The sequence below is a fragment of the Symphodus melops genome, assembly GCF_947650265.1.
Source record: "Symphodus melops genome assembly, chromosome: 14".
NCBI classification, from domain to species: domain Eukaryota; kingdom Metazoa; phylum Chordata; class Actinopteri; order Labriformes; family Labridae; genus Symphodus; species Symphodus melops.
Window position 1 is genome coordinate 16,158,429 of NC_136704.1, and position 18,061 is coordinate 16,176,489.

At 41.1% G+C, this 18,061-nt stretch overlaps 1 protein-coding gene across 4 annotated transcripts in view; it reads left to right on the plus strand.

The window, feature by feature from the left end:
- The window catches only part of arfgef1 (ADP-ribosylation factor guanine nucleotide-exchange factor 1 (brefeldin A-inhibited)), a 49,338-nt gene that overhangs the window by 13,375 nt on the left and 17,902 nt on the right, over nt 1-18,061 (plus strand). The window contains exons 2-14 of one of the 4 annotated variants that reach the window (XM_079361211.1): nt 4,295-4,325; nt 6,673-6,829; nt 7,080-7,226; nt 8,320-8,499; nt 8,991-9,044; nt 10,977-11,352; nt 11,901-12,029; nt 13,072-13,319; nt 13,664-13,797; nt 16,115-16,349; nt 17,266-17,365; nt 17,699-17,838; nt 17,939-18,047. In XM_079361211.1, the coding sequence (XP_079217337.1) occupies nt 4,295-4,325; nt 6,673-6,829; nt 7,080-7,226; nt 8,320-8,499; nt 8,991-9,044; nt 10,977-11,352; nt 11,901-12,029; nt 13,072-13,319; nt 13,664-13,797; nt 16,115-16,349; nt 17,266-17,365; nt 17,699-17,838; nt 17,939-18,047 (2,040 nt within the window). The remainder of the gene's footprint in view (nt 1-4,294; nt 4,326-6,672; nt 6,830-7,079; nt 7,227-8,319; nt 8,500-8,990; nt 9,045-10,976; nt 11,353-11,900; nt 12,030-13,071; nt 13,320-13,663; nt 13,798-16,114; nt 16,350-17,265; nt 17,366-17,698; nt 17,839-17,938; nt 18,048-18,061) is intronic. The other 3 variants (XM_079361212.1, XM_079361213.1, XM_079361214.1) reach the window with 3 other exon arrangements.

An 18,061-nucleotide genomic window follows, 5' to 3' on the forward strand; every position in this document is an offset into this window, starting at 1 on the left:
CTCTTGATGATGAAAGAACAAATGTGGCACTAACGTGACTCTGTCCAAAGGGGGATATGTAATGTTTCATGAGGTTTTTGGTCAAAGTCAGAGGAGAGAGAAAAAATTACCTTGAAGATGATGGAAATGGCTAAGGCGATTCAGGCTTTGGCAGGCGGCTGTCATGCATTATGCAGCTCTCAAAGGCTTTGTGTTGAGGTGTGGTCAGCTATAGTCACCAGAGAGCAGGTTGCCTTTTCTCTAATGTATCTGGTCAGGGAAATTGGTGCTTTATGTATACCAACTAACCGCTGAGGTTTGGTAAAGGTAGTGTGTAAGAGGAGCATCCTGTGGGCCAGCTTTTTCATTCTCACCAGATGCTCAATTATTAATGCAAAAGTCAAGTCTGTAATTGAGTATTAAGAATAATACCACTAACTCTAGTAGGGATATGGTTGCTTTTATTTTCGTACATTCTGGCTAAGTACATTGCAGAAACAAGCAACCTAAAAACAAGCTGAACTGCTTCAATGAACTTCAGCACAATAGCTTTGCTAAGCTATTTCACCTCTCCTCCTGATTTCCTTTGTCAGATGAAAAGCTTCAGAAAAGTTTAGATTTTCACCATAGGATTTATATAATTTATCTTTTAATCCTATTTTATTAACTTAACTTTTTAATTGAAAAAAAACAAAACCCATTTAAGTCTTAAAATTTCAGAAGTCTCACTAATCAGCCTGACAACCTCTACTCATGTTTTTCAGTCGTCTGGTGAATATTAGGTTAATAAACAACTTAATAAGCTACAGTTTCGCTAGCTCGTGAAAACTGCAGAATAAATTGATGAAGCACGTTGTGACGTCAAAATCAACTGTTCGCAGTGTAGTTAGCTTGTAGCATAACGTTAGCTTTTTACTTCTCTCAGCCGCATACATGCTTCAAATTTCAAAAAAGTGATGTTCATATGTAACGACTGTCCAGATGAACAAAAACAGCTACACGTCAGAAACATGTGTTTGCCACAGAGCTTATTTTCTGCAATGATCCAAAATCCAATGCAAAAATCCCATGGGCAAATTCTCGTTCGAGCCCATAGCAAAGATAATTCCGGGTTGGCCGACAAAAATATGTCATCGCTTTTCCAGTCTGTCTGCTGCACTCAATAACTGTATGTTTGTTTTCAAACTACTATCTGGCAGATCAGATGTGATTCCACAGCTTTCATTTCAGCTTGTGTCTGCCCCATCCCAGGAGCATCCAGTACCTAAATATAGATATATATATCTGTACTTTCTGATAACCGTTGCCATGGTTCCTCATTTAAGTCCTTTGGTGACAATTCTTCATCATCACACTCCTGACACACCAAACTAATTCCCTGACAGTCATATTGCACATTCAATATGACTAACCCCACCCTTCCCATCAAACTGTCTGCCTGTCTGCAGTCTTCTTGTTTGACTTGAGTTTGTATTTGCATAAATCTGATAACCCCAGGCTGCAGAATTCATATGACGTGAAGCTAATATTAAAAGCCAAATAGCCTGGGTCAGTCCAAGTTTGTAATTTCACACATCCTGGAAGAGAGACCTCTGGAGTACTGCTGTATTTTTGATGTTATAGACGTCAGACGTGCACAGACACTTTAACAGATGAAGATGGATGTACAGCTTTGGCTTTCGTTGCAGCATACAGCGTGACATTGCATTTCATTTCTCTTGGGCCCACCTCTGTGATGTCTGCTTTTTTGTCTGCTAGTTGAGTTAAGAGGAATGACTAGCTGGGAGAGGTAAAAGACTAGACGGTACCAATTATTCACTTTGGTGAGGAAAGATGAAGAGCTGATTGGTGGCTAATAATTTTAGTTCAAGAAGCCATTATAAGATAGTTTGATCAGCAGAGAACTAGTAGAAAAGAATCAAACACTACTACTACATCCAGTCCAAATATCCACTCATCTTCATACGTCAAACTACATACTACTACATACTGGTATATCTGCTTTTATCCCATCTAATATTGTAAATGTTTAAAACTTGATACTATTTTAAGACTGTGTGTATTGAAACTATACAGTGTCCATTATCGTAGTGGTTTGTTTTATCCAGAGCCAAATGTTAAAAGCTAGATGTCACAAACTCCTTTTCCCCGTTTAAAATGGACAAATATATTTGGCAATGTTTAGATACCAAACATTGGGCAATTTTGACAGTGTGAAAGCTTTTTCTTTTTGGTTATTCAGAACAAGAAATACCCAACATGAGGTGTCTAGGACTTGTATTTGTTTTGCAAAGGTATTGCTATGGTCTGATTTTTACAAGAGTACTCTTAGAACAAGAAATATCAAACTTTGATCTACCCAGCAATCCTGGGACTGGCTGTTCTAATAATACATATTAAACATTTGAATTCAAGATGATTAGGATAAGATATTCCTTTTTTGTTCCCCAGAGGGGAAATCCGGGTATTGCAGCACCACAAAGACAGTCGAAGAAGTCACACTAAATGAAAATGTAAACATTTAAATGTTGGACCGTCCTGAGAGAGATAATAGCCAATTAGAGAGAAGGAGACACAGCTGCTGACTGTGTTTAAACGCAACCGAAAACATTCCAGCCTTGAGGCTAATGTTAGCTAACGTGCTTCTGTGGAAAGAAAACTAACAGGTACAGTCTCGCCTACAGTTCTCGATGCAGAGCAGTGTCAATGGCGTCTCCACAAAAAAAAAAGTTCTTTAGCCTTTTGCTTTTCGGCACAAGACGGTTTAATGCTCTCTTGTGATCACGTTGATCATTTCCTGAGGCGAGTGATTCACCTGTAATGCAAGAATGCAGAACATTACAGACGAGAAGATCTATAAAGTTCTCCTGACGTGTTCAATGCTACTCATTTTTTTACAGCTTCTGTTATTTGTACGTTGTGCTGTTTTTCTCTTTTATTGTGAAGGAATCAGACGCTTCAATTCAGTCTCTACATGGTTTGCTTGCCTCGTCTTCTCAACAGAAGAAGGAAATAGATGTGACTTTGGTGGAGGTCCACAATCCCGTTCAAGCCGTCTCAGAGTCACGACATGAAGAGATGACAAGATAATGCATGCTTGGATCTTGTCATGTCAGATTTGGATCCTCAGGGACTGTAGAAACTGCATGAATGTAACGAATGCATACATTTGCATCAATCAGCTCCAAATCAAAAAGCGACATTTGCTCTTGCCTCTTCTTGTCCTTGTGACTTTTTCCCCTCATGGTTAGTACAGTTTAAGACGATGGAGAGTAGAATTATTTGAATTTCACAGAGCATCGCGTGCTAAATATTTTCGCCAAGTGTATTTCTTTGAAAGGACTGTTCGCCTTCCAGCAGTGAAATAATTGGGCTGTCGATGCATTACCGAGTTTTTTTTTCCCCCGAACATTGCAGGCTGGTTCAATTCTGTGAGGACTCTGCCGATTGCCACTGTGTTTTAAAAGCCTTCTCGTTCAAGCCCCCCTTTAATGTCTAGTACCAATTGGCCTCTCTTTTTGCTCTATTTCTGTCTCTCTCTGTCTCTCTCTCTCTCTCTCTCTCTCTCTCTCTCTCTCTCTCTCTCTCCCTCTCTCTCCCTCAGTGTGTCCCTCTCTCTCTCTCTCTCTCTCTCTCTCTCTCTATCTCTATCTCTCCCCTCCCTCAGTGTGTCCCTCTCTCTCTTGTTTCTCCCCCTGCCTTTCTGTGCCAGCGCTCAGCGAGTTCATAAAACCGCTTTCATGTTGGTAGATCTGTGAAATAAACACAAATGTTGGGTGAAGCTGCAGCTGAGGCAACACATGAACAAGGCTCTTTTCTGTACAACGCTGGGATGTCGACACATCTATCCAAGGGTGACATTTAGGCAAAAAAGAAAACCCCTTCCACTTGTTTTTCTGCTTGAATAATTTGATCCCAAGTCTATTTAAACACTCTCACTCTACTCTTACAGCTACAATATTTTATGTGTGTTTATATTTACTCCAACTGTCTGCAAAGTATAGCATATAGCTGAATCCTCTGGGAGATGCAGTATGTTGGTGGTTGCCTGCAAACACACAGATTGAACTTTGAAAATACCTTTTTAATGATTTGTGTGTGCGCTTAAGTTTTGCTTTAATATGCTTCAGATGAGGGTTTTTTTTGTTTTTTTTCCCGGCGTCCTTCATAAATACGTTGACTCATCCTGGCTGTTAGGCTTGAACTGTTCTTAACTCCCCGAGGTATCATTAGCTAAGTAAAACACAGCTGAATTTTCCAATGCTCATGCTTGACTAATTTAACGTCTATCCCCTTTCTTTTTTTCGATTTTCAGAGGAAATCAAAGAGGAATCAGAAAAATTAAGGTAAGAAATTGATTTATTATAGCACAGTTAAGCAATGGTGGCTCATCAGGCTCTGTTAAAAAAAAGACTGTCTGTTCTCCTCCAAAATAGTGTGTGTGCTAAGTATGGGTGTGTATCTTTGGGTTGCAGCCTCTCTGGTGTGTTTTTGTTTTCGTTTCACACCCTGGCTTGTTTCCAGCAGCTCTTTGCCTTCTCAATATTGGCTTTCTTCACAAACCCCTGCCTAATGCTCAACTTTTTTTGTGAGTGTGTGTCTTTAGATTTGGTGTGCCCGTGTATGAGCTGCTAAGTAACGTGGGCTTTGGAATGAATCCCCTTCCCCACTCTTTATTCCTCCTGCTGTTTCACCATTATATCCATCTTACATTTTTGTCCCTCACCGTTTCCCGTCTCACACCCTCCGCCTGTTATCCTGTTATATTTCTATCTTATCCATTCTCTCCAAATTAGCGAATTCCTTCATTCAGATTGTACCCTGAAGGTTTGGACTTGTACATCAAAGATTTGATGCAGCCACACCCAACTCACTCAAATGCTGCTGCTTTTAGATTCATCTCAGGTACTTTACCACTCAACCTTTTCAGCCTCTCTGCGGTGCTTTCGGAGACTCCTCATTGTCAAACCAATGAAACGATGAAGCAACACCTAAAAGACCCCTGACATCAGTCAGAGATTGTTTGACATTGAACAATAGATGTAGTTCTGCTGTGGGAAAAATGCATTTGTAAAATGACTATCTTGCCAAAACTTTGGTAAGAAGATCACTCAAAGCTAGCATGAAGTTAGTAGCTTGTAGCCAGTAGCTAGTATGAAGCTGCAGATGTGAGGTGATTGTAAAAACATTGCATGTCAGCTTGCTAGCTTGCCTGATTGGCAGTTTAACCCATGCAAACACCTACTTACCCTTTCCCAGGTTGATATATCACCTGAACCAAATACCAGATAACACATACTCCTATATACTGTAGTAATACTGATGGATTGATTAGTGCATAAAAAGCCATTCCCTCTGTAGAGAAATCTGAACGATGGCCTCAAATGAAAATTCTCCACCAGTAAAATGTAAATGTAGTCCTACACTGTCATACTGAAGTACATTTAATGTCCACATTGTGCTTTCTAAGCAGGCTCAGTGTGACGTTGGGCTGATCATAAGGGAGAGAGCAGGCCTGCTGACATTAAGCTTGGAGTTGAGGAATAATCCAGAGGAGAAGAGCTCCCTGCAGACTCACAGCAGCACAACAGTTGACAGAGACCGATACAGAGAGAGGGTCAAATTACACTCATGACCCTGTAAAAGAAACACAACTCCACTTTGATGTGGTTGTCCAAAAGGTTTTGAAAAGAATGTTTTAATTTCTATCTTTATGTTTTTCTACAGCAGGTTATTCCCTCACTAATTCCTGTTTAAGAGTGTTTCCTTTTTTTTTGTTTTCAGAAAGCTCTTTGACTATTTTTTTTTCCACTTTTACTCTTTTTTTCTTTACATCCCATTTTCTGTTCCTTTCCAGGATCTCTTGATCTCTCTCTAATTCCTCTGTAATTCATGCTATCGGATGCCTGTTTCCTCCTTTGTTTCCAAATCGCCCGCTTTATACCAATTTGTCCCCCCTCCACTTCCCTTACGAGACACTTCATTCTCCCTCTCTCTTTTCTTCCGATTGTGCCCTGCTATACTTAGTGAGGTCGTCCCTCTGAAAAGAGCTGAAGTCATCCTTTTTCATCGCCAAGACATAAACAATACAACCCCTCCCTATCCCTCTGTCTCCTTCCCTTCCTCCTCTCTGTCTCGCTTCTTCTCGTCCCAGCCTGTGCAGTCTGGGTGTGGTGGGGATGCTGTAGATACATGGCTGCTGAAAGAATTACTCCATATTTTATGGCCGTGCCTCTGGTATTTAAAAAATATATATATATAAAAAAAATAGCTGCATCATTTTATAAAGATTTAGTCCCGGTGTAGGAGGTGCTTTGTCAGCACGAACACGTGGCAAAGTCTGAGCTTGAATAACAAGCCTCAGGGATTAATGCCCCTTCCTGAGAGAGCAAGTAAAAAAATATCAGGCTGCACATTAAAGATTTTGTTACACTGCATTTTCTCAGAGGAGCAAGATGTGTTTGAGGGTGAGTTAATTTAATATGGATTGGAAAAAGGGTTTTTTCTGTAGTCTGGAACATGCCCGTCTTCACCTTTTTTTTTTTTTTTTTTTTTTTTTTTTTTTTGATGCTGAGATATCACTGGGAGTGCGAGTGTGTCAGGCTGACAGACTGTACCGTGTGATCACTGTATTTATCTCAAAGTTTTGCTTTTTTTTTGTGTGTGTGTGTCCATGTTTTGTTCTTCCTCTAGTCCGCCCAGTGGAGATAGCAAATCAGGTTCCAGCACTTTACCGCCAATCAAATCAAAGACCAACTTCATTGAAGCCGACAAGTACTTCTTGCCGTTTGAGCTGGCATGTCAGTCCAAATGTCCCCGCATCGTCATCACCTCGCTCGACTGTTTACAGGTCAGTAGAAGGAGACTTCGGATCGCAGACACCCAAATGTTTGCAGGAGTGTTTTCCTGTGGGATCCTCACTTGTGCTTTATTAAAGATCTATTGCTTATCTGAGGCAAGCAAGAGAAAAAGATACATCTAAATGGAAGTTTCTTTCACGTAGTTTATAAGATAATCAGGAAAATAAGACTTCTCCGTCATGTTCTCAAGTGTCATAACATGTGTTTGTGTTGATGTTTGCCTGTGTCTGTATATTGTAGAAGCTGATAGCGTACGGCCATCTGACAGGCAGCGCCCCCGACAGTACGGCCCCAGGCAAGAAGCTCATCGACAGGATCATCGAGACCATCTGCGCCTGTTTCCAAGGGCCGCAGACGGACGAGGGCGTGCAGCTACAGATTATCAAGGTGGGTCTCATTTAACTGCATAGTTTACGACACAGACATGTAAGGCTCTGAGGAGGAGCTGCTGCTGCAGAAACAGTGGTTTATTCTCATTTCCCACAACAACAGCAACAACTTTGTTTTGAGTCACACATTTGTCTGATTAAACAAAGAAAGCAGAATGAGATTTTTGCTAAAAACAAACAAACAAACGGCTACATTTACAGGACGAGATCTGAACATTTTTGTCTGCGGGGTCACGAATATCCACAAACCAAAAGTTTCTCAAAGGAGCTCTAACCCACTTGACAATGCTATATCCCCCATCACGATCATAAACTTTCTTTTAAAGCTCACTAACGTAACTTTGTGATACTTGACATGACGTTCATTTTAATCAAATAGAATTGAATTAGTTGAAAACACTTAATAGCTGTTTTTCGTTTAGTGCACACAATCCTGCTGGGACAATCATCGTTTAAGCTCAAGGATCAATGTGTCATTTGGAAACTCATTTTATTTGCGTCACTGTCATTATTTACAAAGAAATTATTTCCGACTGGGCGATAAGTGTAGAGTTTAGACTTCCTCACTGACCCCTTATTCTCCCATCGTCTACATTAGATACATTGACTTTTAGTTGTGTTTGTAGTACTGGCCTTTTTTCCCTGCCAGAAGTGTCTGCTGCTCTTACCTGGCCTTAGAGGGAGGACTGATAAAACACACAGTGGTTATTATTCTATAGAATTTCAGGCTGTAAAAACATGTACTGTTGATCTTTTTTTCATCATTTACGGATTTGATCTGTTTGTATAAATCTCCATTGACAGACATGTTCAACCAAAGGTTTATCTGTGAATGAGTCCCACTGTTGACATGCGTAGCTCGGTCCTGAGCTTGACAAACAGTTAGTGGGACCTGGAAGAAGAATTAGGACTCTTGATAACACTGACTTGTAAAATATCCAGAGAACTTGACATCGACTTTATTGAGTCTACTTTAGAAACTGAAGGTTTTGCACTTGTGATTTCTATTTCTTTGCAGCTGACTTTGTTTTACTGCAGTAAGATGAATGGAGCTAGTAAACCTCACAATTGTCCCAATGTCTTTCTCCCAGGCTCTGTTGACAGCAGTGACCTCCCAGCACATAGAAATCCACGAGGGCACCGTGCTGCAGGCCGTCCGCACCTGTTACAACATCTACCTGGCCAGCAAGAACCTCATCAACCAGACCACGGCCAAGGCCACACTCACGCAGATGCTCAACGTCATTTTTGCACGCATGGAAAATCAAGCAGTATGTGCAACCCTCCTTTCTGCAAGCATTCACTTATAACTAATATATTGCTTTGAATGTAGAAAAGACGTGAAAGTGTGGATGAGGAAATGTTTTTTCTTGAGTTAGTCGTTTTGAAATTTGACAAAAAAAGCCAAATCTTGCCTCTTTTTGGACAAAGAAATCAGCGAGATTGCACATAAAAAATAAAAAATAAAGTGCTGCGATGAGTTGCCAACACCTAAAACTGTTTTGGACATGGAGTCAAAATGGATTCTGTTATAATGAGAGAGAAATTCTTTGTGGGAAAGCATTGTGCTTGGTGAACTCAAACTTCATCTTCCTGATTTCAGTAAAGATTACTGTTTGCTCTGCGAGGGACACTTTAAGGTGTTGCCTTCAAAACAAAAGCTTGCTCTAATGTCATCTTTTTCTTTTTGAATGACACTTTTCCCCCCTCCCCCCCCCCCCCCTCCTTACCTGCCTCCCTCCTTCCCCTTTTGGACACATAGCTTACAAATCACAAGCTATCTTGGTCTCTGGCCTCCAGAAAGCGTGACCGCCAGGTAAAGAGTGCAGGACTGCCGTGAACTTGCCTGATCCAAACTCTTAAACTCTTCTCTGTGTATCTGTGTTTTGCGCATACAGCTCTCCTCATCCATTCATGCACTCATCCGTTTGCTTTTCCTTTGCTCCCTGCACCGCACAGGAGCAGGTTCTGCTGTGTCATTTTGCCACCATATGCTTGCTTTGGCTTTTGTTGACTTGCCCACAAATCATTGCGCTTTTCCCCGCACTGATTTACATCTTAGTTTACATCCACACCTGGGCGTGGTGAATGTTTTATCGCAGGCCAGCTATGGCCGTCTCAATCCCGACAGCTTTGTGTTCTGTTTTGTTTCTCCAAAGGCTTAATATAGTTCTTTCAGAACAATGAGCGACTGGTATTGAGTTAGACAGAGTTGGAGAAATAGAAAGAAGCAGTCAGGGGATGGAGATAGAGAGACAAGGCAGACTTTGAGGCAGAGGCCTATTGTTGTGTTGTGCAGCTGCACGGGGAGATCCACTTTCTATGTTGGTGTGTTGTAGATGTTTCCCCCTGACTGCAGCTCGGCATGGTGTGATCACACACACACACACACACACACACACGCACACACACACCTCACCCTCACTCAGCTTCAGCCATATCCGACTGAGGTGGCATTTAAGTAATGAGCTTAGTTTGTTTGTCCCCTCCAGCCGAGGTCATCGTCTGTTTTGCTAAATATTCAATACTAATTGTTTCATTTAGGGTGCCGTGTCATTTAATTTATTGCTTAGTTGAAATGTTACAGCAACAGAAGGCTTATTGAATGAGAGTAAAACAGCTGGTGGAAGGGTGGTTTGAAAATCAAGGCTTAAATGAAAGAAGTGTGTTTACAACAAGAAACATTTAAATGTTCACTGAAACAAGCAGGTTTGATATGGTTAATTAGAATAATACATACAAGGACAGAAGGATCGCCATCTATCACCCCCGTTCTGTAAATGTGTCACTGTGTGTTTAAATTTCCATCTGTACCTTACTCTCTCTTAAGTTACCGTGCGTCTCCCTCTACAAGTCACTGGATTTTATAATTTGTTGTCTTTAACATTTATGCCTGACAAATAGACAAATGCACTCGCTTTGAAATGCACACCAGGCTGTTTTTAGTTTGGCTTGGCTGAGAGAATTTCCACTGCTTGTAATTTGTATGCTGTCTTTTTTTTTTTTTTTTTTTTTTTTGGAACTTGTTTTGGTGTTCTCTGTGTAATAGTGAAGTGTGTACCATCAAAAGTGTTTAATCATGCACCAAAAAAAACAAAAACCAAACACAACACATACTGTTTCTTTCAAGTAAACTATTATCAGAAATGGGGCAATTTTAACAACAGTCTAATGAGCCTCGGCCGTGTGAAACTGCCTTGTGACCCACTTCCAGCTGATGCGACACTCCATATCAGAAGCAGTGGTAACGCATGTCAGCCATGACACGTCAGCCAGGACATGGCTGTGTGAGCCATTTTCCTTGAAAGATTTAGTTTTCTGCTACCGCTGGACTGAAATAGAAACCAGCATGAATCAAGTACACCATGTTTGTCTCATTGTTTTAGCCGCATGTCTTACTTCTCAGTGAGCTGTGTTTTCATTTAGTTTTCCATAATGCTCACACACTGTAGATGTTAGAAATATCAAGGAACTATTGCTTTCTGCCAAGGCATCTGGATTGTCTAACTTGTTTATTTTTTTTTTTACACTTTATGAATCTAGACAGGTTTTACACACTTGTAATGGCTGTTTTGAAATTGATAAAATTGTCCTAACTTGTCTTTTTCTGTGTGTATGTGTGTGTGTGTTGCATGTGCTTTCCCTTGCATACTTTTTGTGTGTGCTTCCTTTATGCACATGTGTTTTTGTGCTTTTATTTTTATTTTGTGTGTGTGTGTGTGTGTGTGTTTTGCCTGCCTGCTCCCAGCTGCAGGAAGCAAAGCAGCTGGAGCGGGAGCGTCACCGGCAACACTCCCCTGTCGCCCAGCACACGGAGCCAGACTCCCCCCAGCTCCAGACTCACACCCATACGCCTGCTAAAGGTCCGAGCCAGGAGCCCAACGGGCCTGTCACCCCTACAACTCCGAGCATCAACATCCCATCCGCCCCGTCCACTCCCTCAACACCCGCCCTGGAGGGAAGCAGCAGGTCTGTGAGTGGGGATCAGGAGGAGCAGAGGGAGAGAGAGGAGCAGGAGGAGCGGGGGCCTGTTTACGAGAGTCCAGATCCAGAAAATGGTTCTGATTTCTGCGTGGCTGAAAATGAACAGACGGAAGCGGATCAAGCCACTGCAGCAGCACAGAGTAAGCCTGCCCTTGTTTTTTATTGTACATTCTTTTCTTTTTTTTTAAATATTGTCTTTCAAGAGGAGACAGATTGATTTTTGCACTAACAATCTGCATCTTTTCCCATTTACCTTAAATATTTTTAAAAAAAAGTCTCCTCAAATAGTGATATTTTCTTTTGAACTGAGCCTTTAAGTGTTACTGGATCTTCTGCAGGTACACCTTTTTATACTTTTTATTCAGCAAACACGATGAACACTCCTAATAAAAGATTCCTCTTATCGTTTATGCAACTCATTCAAAGAAGAGAAAGTGGCTGGAGTCATTGTTTACTGTAGAAAACATCTGATACCACATTCAGCACGACAGTGTCTCATTCACTGAGAGAGCTGGTAGAGAATATGAAAGGCGGGATTAAAAATGGTCTGTCGATCATATTTTGACTTTATGCATGCTGGCACCGCGCTCAGCAGATTGCAGGTTTTGATTTCCCTCTGCACCTTTTATTAAAAAAAAAATATATGGACGAGTGGGTTTTACTTAAACTGTGTGTGTTTTTCCCGACGCAGCAGCAGCAGCCCAGCAGCACCCAGAGGCGGGCGAGGAGGAGGACGAGGAGACTCCGAACTATGAAGAGAAAGCCCACGAAATTGTGCAGAGCATTCTGCAGGATGTGGTCAATACTGTTGCAGGAGGTGAGATGTGTTCTGCATTCACTAGAGAATATATATACGTTAACAATGTGGATCTGTTTCTGAGAGCAAGGCAGCAGTCCTCTAAATGTTTCCTTGGCTCATAGTCACTTTTATTCGATGATACAATTGTAAATGTAATTTTTGTTTTGGCTCCAAAGAATGGAGTACTTGTAAAAAGTGACCTTAAAGTTACTGTCAAGTGCAGTGAATAAGCAGATGAGTGAACAGCAAGTTCAAGTACTGCATCTACGATGTCCTCTCTGCTCTTTGTTCAGGGCAGCTCTTATGAACCCTCTCCCTTTGTCTGCCGTCTTTGACATTTCGGCGAAATATCAAAATCCTCGCACAAAGAACTTTAGAAAAAATGAGCTGCAAGACTGCACATTTAACGATCGGCACAATGTGGCTCATATGTGGATCATGCAAGCTTGTTACTCTCCTCCTGTTTTTTGTCACAGATGCATTTATGAAGAGGAGTGAAAGTGCACCTAACTAACAAAATAAACAAGTCCCATACATTCTTGACTGATGCCCTTGTTGGATAAATGAAAAGCACCGCTCGGAGTCTGGAATGATAAAAGGAGACTCTAAACACAGCCCGATGTTAAGAAATACACTCTCAGTTCTTTGGCAGCTTTGTCAGAATTTTAAGGCAAATCCAGCTCTCTTAAGTTGCTGTAGTTGTTAACAAAAAGGAGGCAAAGAAGCTTTATTAACTTGGGCACTCAAAAATAGTGCTTGGGCATCCGTTTGAAGTAGAATTTTGCCCTTGGGCTGAATCTTTTACAAATAGGCTTTAATGTACTTTATAGTAGTACCCTCTCTTAACCTGAAGGTTTAGTAAATGCTGCAGAAACGTGGAGTTTGCACATTTGCTGCTGTCATTGCCATTACGAATTCTGCATCTGAAAAGACTGTCGTGTCAAACTCCAAGATAAAGAAGTTTTAAAATATGTCGCCCTGTTCGAGGATGTTTTAGGAATGATGAAGTATCTTTGTCACCCTGTTAATCCGTCTCCTCCCACCTCTGTTATCACCTCAGGACACTGCTTGGACCCCACCAACCTTTGCTCTGACAGCAAAGAGTCGAGCGGGGAGAGCGAGCCCACAGAGTCGGAGCCGGCTGAAGCGGTGACAGAGGGCACTCAGAGCTCACTGGAAGACGAGAGCACCCTGGGTAGCGACAGTGAGCACGTCCACGCCAACGGCATCCCCGGCACGCCAATTTCTGCCAGCTTCACCCCCTCGCTTCCTGACGACCGACTGTCTGTCTCGTCCAACGACACTCAGGTAAAAGACGGAGCAGAGTTGTTCCATACTTATGATAAAAATAACTTCTGCTTTTCTGACTTGGATCTACTCGTTAGAATCAGCAGGAGTTCATGTGTCAAAAAATATTTAATTACTGTTGATCGTGGAGAATTTCAGCCCTGTCAAATATCTCTTCTGGCTGAGTGTCAAAGGGAACAAAATATTTTATTTAATCAAAAGGCAAAATAATGAATAATTCTGTCAACAGTCGTGCTGTGAGTACTATGACTAACCAAGGTTAATCATCGAATAGACCACAAGGAATATAATGAGGAGGTATGTGGGTGAAATAAGACGCTGATATTTTGTATGTTTTCCTGTAGGAATCGGGAGCAGCACCCGGACAGCAACCAGGTGCAAAATTTTCCCACATCCTCCAGAAAGATGCCTTCCTTGTCTTTCGCTCACTCTGCAAGCTGTCTATGAAACCGCTGTCAGACGGACCACCAGATCCCAAGTAAGAGTGAACTCAATGTGGTGTGCAAAGATGGGAACTTTGTTTTATTTGCCCTGTCATTAATTGTCCAGTTGCCTTTGGATCAAGCTTCCAATCTAAAATGACCTGGATGACTGAGAACCTACACAGACACCTTGTCATTAATTCATTTGTAAACTTTTGTTACCGAGTATTATTCCGAAATGAAAGATAACAACGACGATGTTACAATAACTGTGTGAGTCAGGATGAAGGTTTGGGTTGGCACTGCCCCTCTCCCACGGAAATCGGATTCCTTAGCTAAGATTGGCTATTTTCCTTGTCAGTGGCTCGACCTATCTTAAAAACAACTATTTAAATTGTTTTCATCTTCAAAAATCTGAAATACAAATCTTCCAAATTAGAATATTTGCAGATTTTGCTGATAATAACAAAATCTATAGTTTGTTTCTGAGAGTTTATCTTAAAATAGGAACATTTCACCATGAGCTATTTTAAGGATGTAACAGAGATTTGTCATTAATACTTGATAGGTAATTGATCTAACTCACAAACCTGAATTATTCCAGTTTTCCTTCTTCAAAACAACAATTCATAAAGATCATATTCAGCTTCAAATCTGCGAAGAACACTTTGTGGAATATTTTTGTATGCTACTCCAGCTCCTCTGCCCCCCTTTCTCTTCCATTGCTTTGGTTATTATTGTGTGTGAGTGTGTTGGCGATAAGAATAGACATGAGTCATGCTTTATAATGAGGATAGCTCCAGTGATAGCACTGCTGTTGTGAGAAACGGTGATGAAGAAGACAATGAGGCATCACTCAGCCCTCTCTGGATCACTTCCTCATCATTCCCCTTTTAACAGTTTCCTGTTTCACCAGAAATGTTGGAAGAAAAAAAAAAGTCTGATTGTGTGATAATTCAATATTTCCTCTGACCATGCATGCCCTGGTTGGTTGCATTAAAGGCTTCTGATTGGCTGGCCCTGAGAGCTGTGAAACAGGATTTCCTGCATCTGGTTTTCTGTTTAACTCGATTCACACAGCATCTGTAGGAAAACTGACTCAATGTGTTTGCTTACGTTTTGATTGACCTCTATTTTTTAGTCTATTATTTTCACTTTGTTTTTGAGAAAGACATAACGCTCAGACAACTCTTGTTCCTGTTGATAAAGGCTATGTCAATTACCTTGGCTCTGATGTGACAGAAACCTTTTAGCCTTCTAACAAGGCTTCTCTGTCACACACTTCATTTATATTACATTATCTGGACTTTGTTTTGTCAAGGTGGATCAAAAGGAACACATTTTCTATTTGCAAGAGCAAATGTTATGTGCTTGCTATGAGACATCTGTAATTGTTTGTCCTACAAAAAAAATCTGTTGTGGATTCATTTATATATGAAATCTAAACAAAATAGAGTTTCATATAAATGTGTATTAATGTATCAATCAGGCTTTCATCGAAAAATAACAAGTTATTATTACACTGTTTTTAGTATTGTGTGCACATGTTGAATTGTAGGTAATGTATAATATATACTGTATATATGCATATAGAGGTTCATTTGTCTGTACTGTTACCATTGCTTATTGTCTAAATTGTAATAATTTGATACACATTGGGCAGCATCTGATTAATTAGTTAATATATATATCATGTCTGTTTCTTACACGTGTGAGGCTGTTTTATTTATAAACTTACCATATGAATGCATTTGTGCTTTTGTGACAGAAGTCGTTTTCTATGGGGAGGGGAAAAAAGTAAAACATTTTGGCACTCGCACTAAATATGCGATTTTGTTGTGCCACATGAATCCCACTTTGTCTGCTTGCCAGAGATGGAGGACACTGCAGAGAGGCAGCCAATCTCAGCATATAAAGTAGCAGAAAGAATGTTTTTTTTCTTTTTTCTTTTGAGCTCCAGTTTTTTAGTCCTCCCGCTGCAGAAACGCAGCTCAGTTCAAGCAGAGGCTCCACATGCAATAAAAAGCTTTGATTTAGTCGCCCTAGTATTTTCTTTGATGGCTGTTGAAAGTCTAAACTCTCCAATGGAGAGCGTTACAGTATTATGTGGTCTCAGTTTGGATTACACTGCTGCGTCTTTGAGGTAAAACTTTGTCAAAGGACGGATAATTTGTCCCTTTGCTTCAGTTTTAGCAAGATTTTTCTTTTTATCACTGGAGGAATTGTTTCACTAAAATGTTACTGCTCTTCAGATTTGTCTTCATTCAGGAGCCACATTTATTCACATGGGGTTAGTGTGCACCAAACGGTAACATACACACATAAACCCTTCTTGAAACACTTTGTGATTGTCTCCTCTCCCTTCTGCCTCAGGTCTCACGAGCTGCGTTCAAAGGTCCTGTCCCTCCAACTGCTCCTCTCCATCCTGCAGAACGCCGGGCCCATCTTTAAGACTAACGAGATGTTCATCAACGCCATCAAGCAGTACCTGTGCGTGGCCCTGTCCAAGAACGGCGTCTCCTCCGTGCCAGAGGTCTTCGAGCTCTCGCTCTCCATTTTCCTCACCCTGCTGTCTCACTTCAAGACGCACCTCAAAATGCAAATCGAGGTACTGGACAAATATTGTTCTGGTCAAGAAAATTCAAAGTCTAAAAGTCATGTCATGTGTATCTGTTGTGGAAAATACAACCACTTCCATGCTGACACTCGTGAGTTTACCCTGATGGGGTGAATTAGAGCTCAAAATGTTTGAGTCAGCAGCTTAGTACATAAAACATTAATAAAAACTTCTCATCTACTTAAGCCCCTCTCTGCAGCTTCTTCACGACCATCACATATTTCCACTCAAAGGCTTTTAGTGTGATGCAATAGAAGCCGTGCATATTTCCAAAAGTCACACTTGGTCACCTTTTTTTTTTTTTTTCTTCTTAATTTATTCCAGTTCTTTTTTCAACATTTAAATTCAGGGAAAAAAACTGAGGAACCAGTTGGCATAGCACATTTGCTATATTTTTATATCCACCCACCACCTCTAGATAAGAAGCAAACATTGTTCACCTTCTCCTGCAGCTGAACGTGTTTCAGGGAAATACTAGGAAACCAATGGCTTGAAGTGCACGTGTTTCAGGACAACGTATAACAAGCACCGGAGGTCGTTCAGCGCTCCTTCTCCAACAAGTTTTAGGTGTGAATTCTTCTGCTTTAAGATGTGAAATTAACAGACACAGTAGTTCTGTTCTGGTCTTTCCCTGCGGAAGAACACCACATCTAACACTCACACACTGGTACCCTTTTCCAAATGCTGCGGGCAGCCGACAAAGGTGATGAATGTGCGACGTGGTTTCTCACACTGTGCTGTAACATTCCTCCACCTCTGCGCAATACAGGGTTGCGCTACCTTCTTTCTGCCACTGGTTGTTTGGGATTGTGTGAGGAGTTGGTTTCAGAGTGTATAATGTTGGCCCACCTGCTGTTGTGTTGGTCATGCTGACTGCTGCTGGTGTTTTTCTCACTCTGTCTTGCAGGTGTTCTTTAAAGAGATTTTCCTCTACATTCTTGAGACGTCCACGAGCTCCTACGACCACAAGTGGATGGTCATACAAACTCTCACCAGAATATGTGCAGGTTGGTCTCTTTGTTGTTACTTTAAAACGAGGAACAAAATCCTTTTGTGGCACAGATGAGTATTCCTCCTCTGATATTTATGCAGTAATTGACATTTTGAAGAGAAGTCATATATATAGACATATACATATTCTGTTTTGCAAACTATTTTTGGGTTAAATACAGCAACATACCTGTAGCGTATTTTTAAACACTGAAGGTAATTTCATTATTATGATTAACCTCTTAAAATGGGCACTGTTTCATCCATCACTGCAGATCAGCACAGTTTAATTTGTTTCATACTTCTCTCACTGACAATCACCATCTGTGTCCCATCTGTCCCTCTCTCAGATGCCCAGAGCGTGGTGGACATCTACGTGAACTACGATTGTGACTTGAATGCTGCTAACATATTTGAGCGGTTGGTCAATGACCTCTCAAAGATTGCACAGGGTCGTGGGGGGCACGAGCTCGGCACAACACCCCTACAGGTGACGCATGTACTTCTCTTCTCTCCCCCCCCCCCTTACTTCTTTTTTTTACCCCCAAATATCTACAGTTATAATTGTACTTTTTGTTTTTATTTTCTAGGAGCTGACTCTGAGAAAGAAAGGCCTTGAATGTCTAGTCTCCATCCTGAAATGTATGGTGGAATGGAGTAAAGACCAATACGTCAACCCCAACTCCCAGACGAGCCTTGGTAAGACACTGATG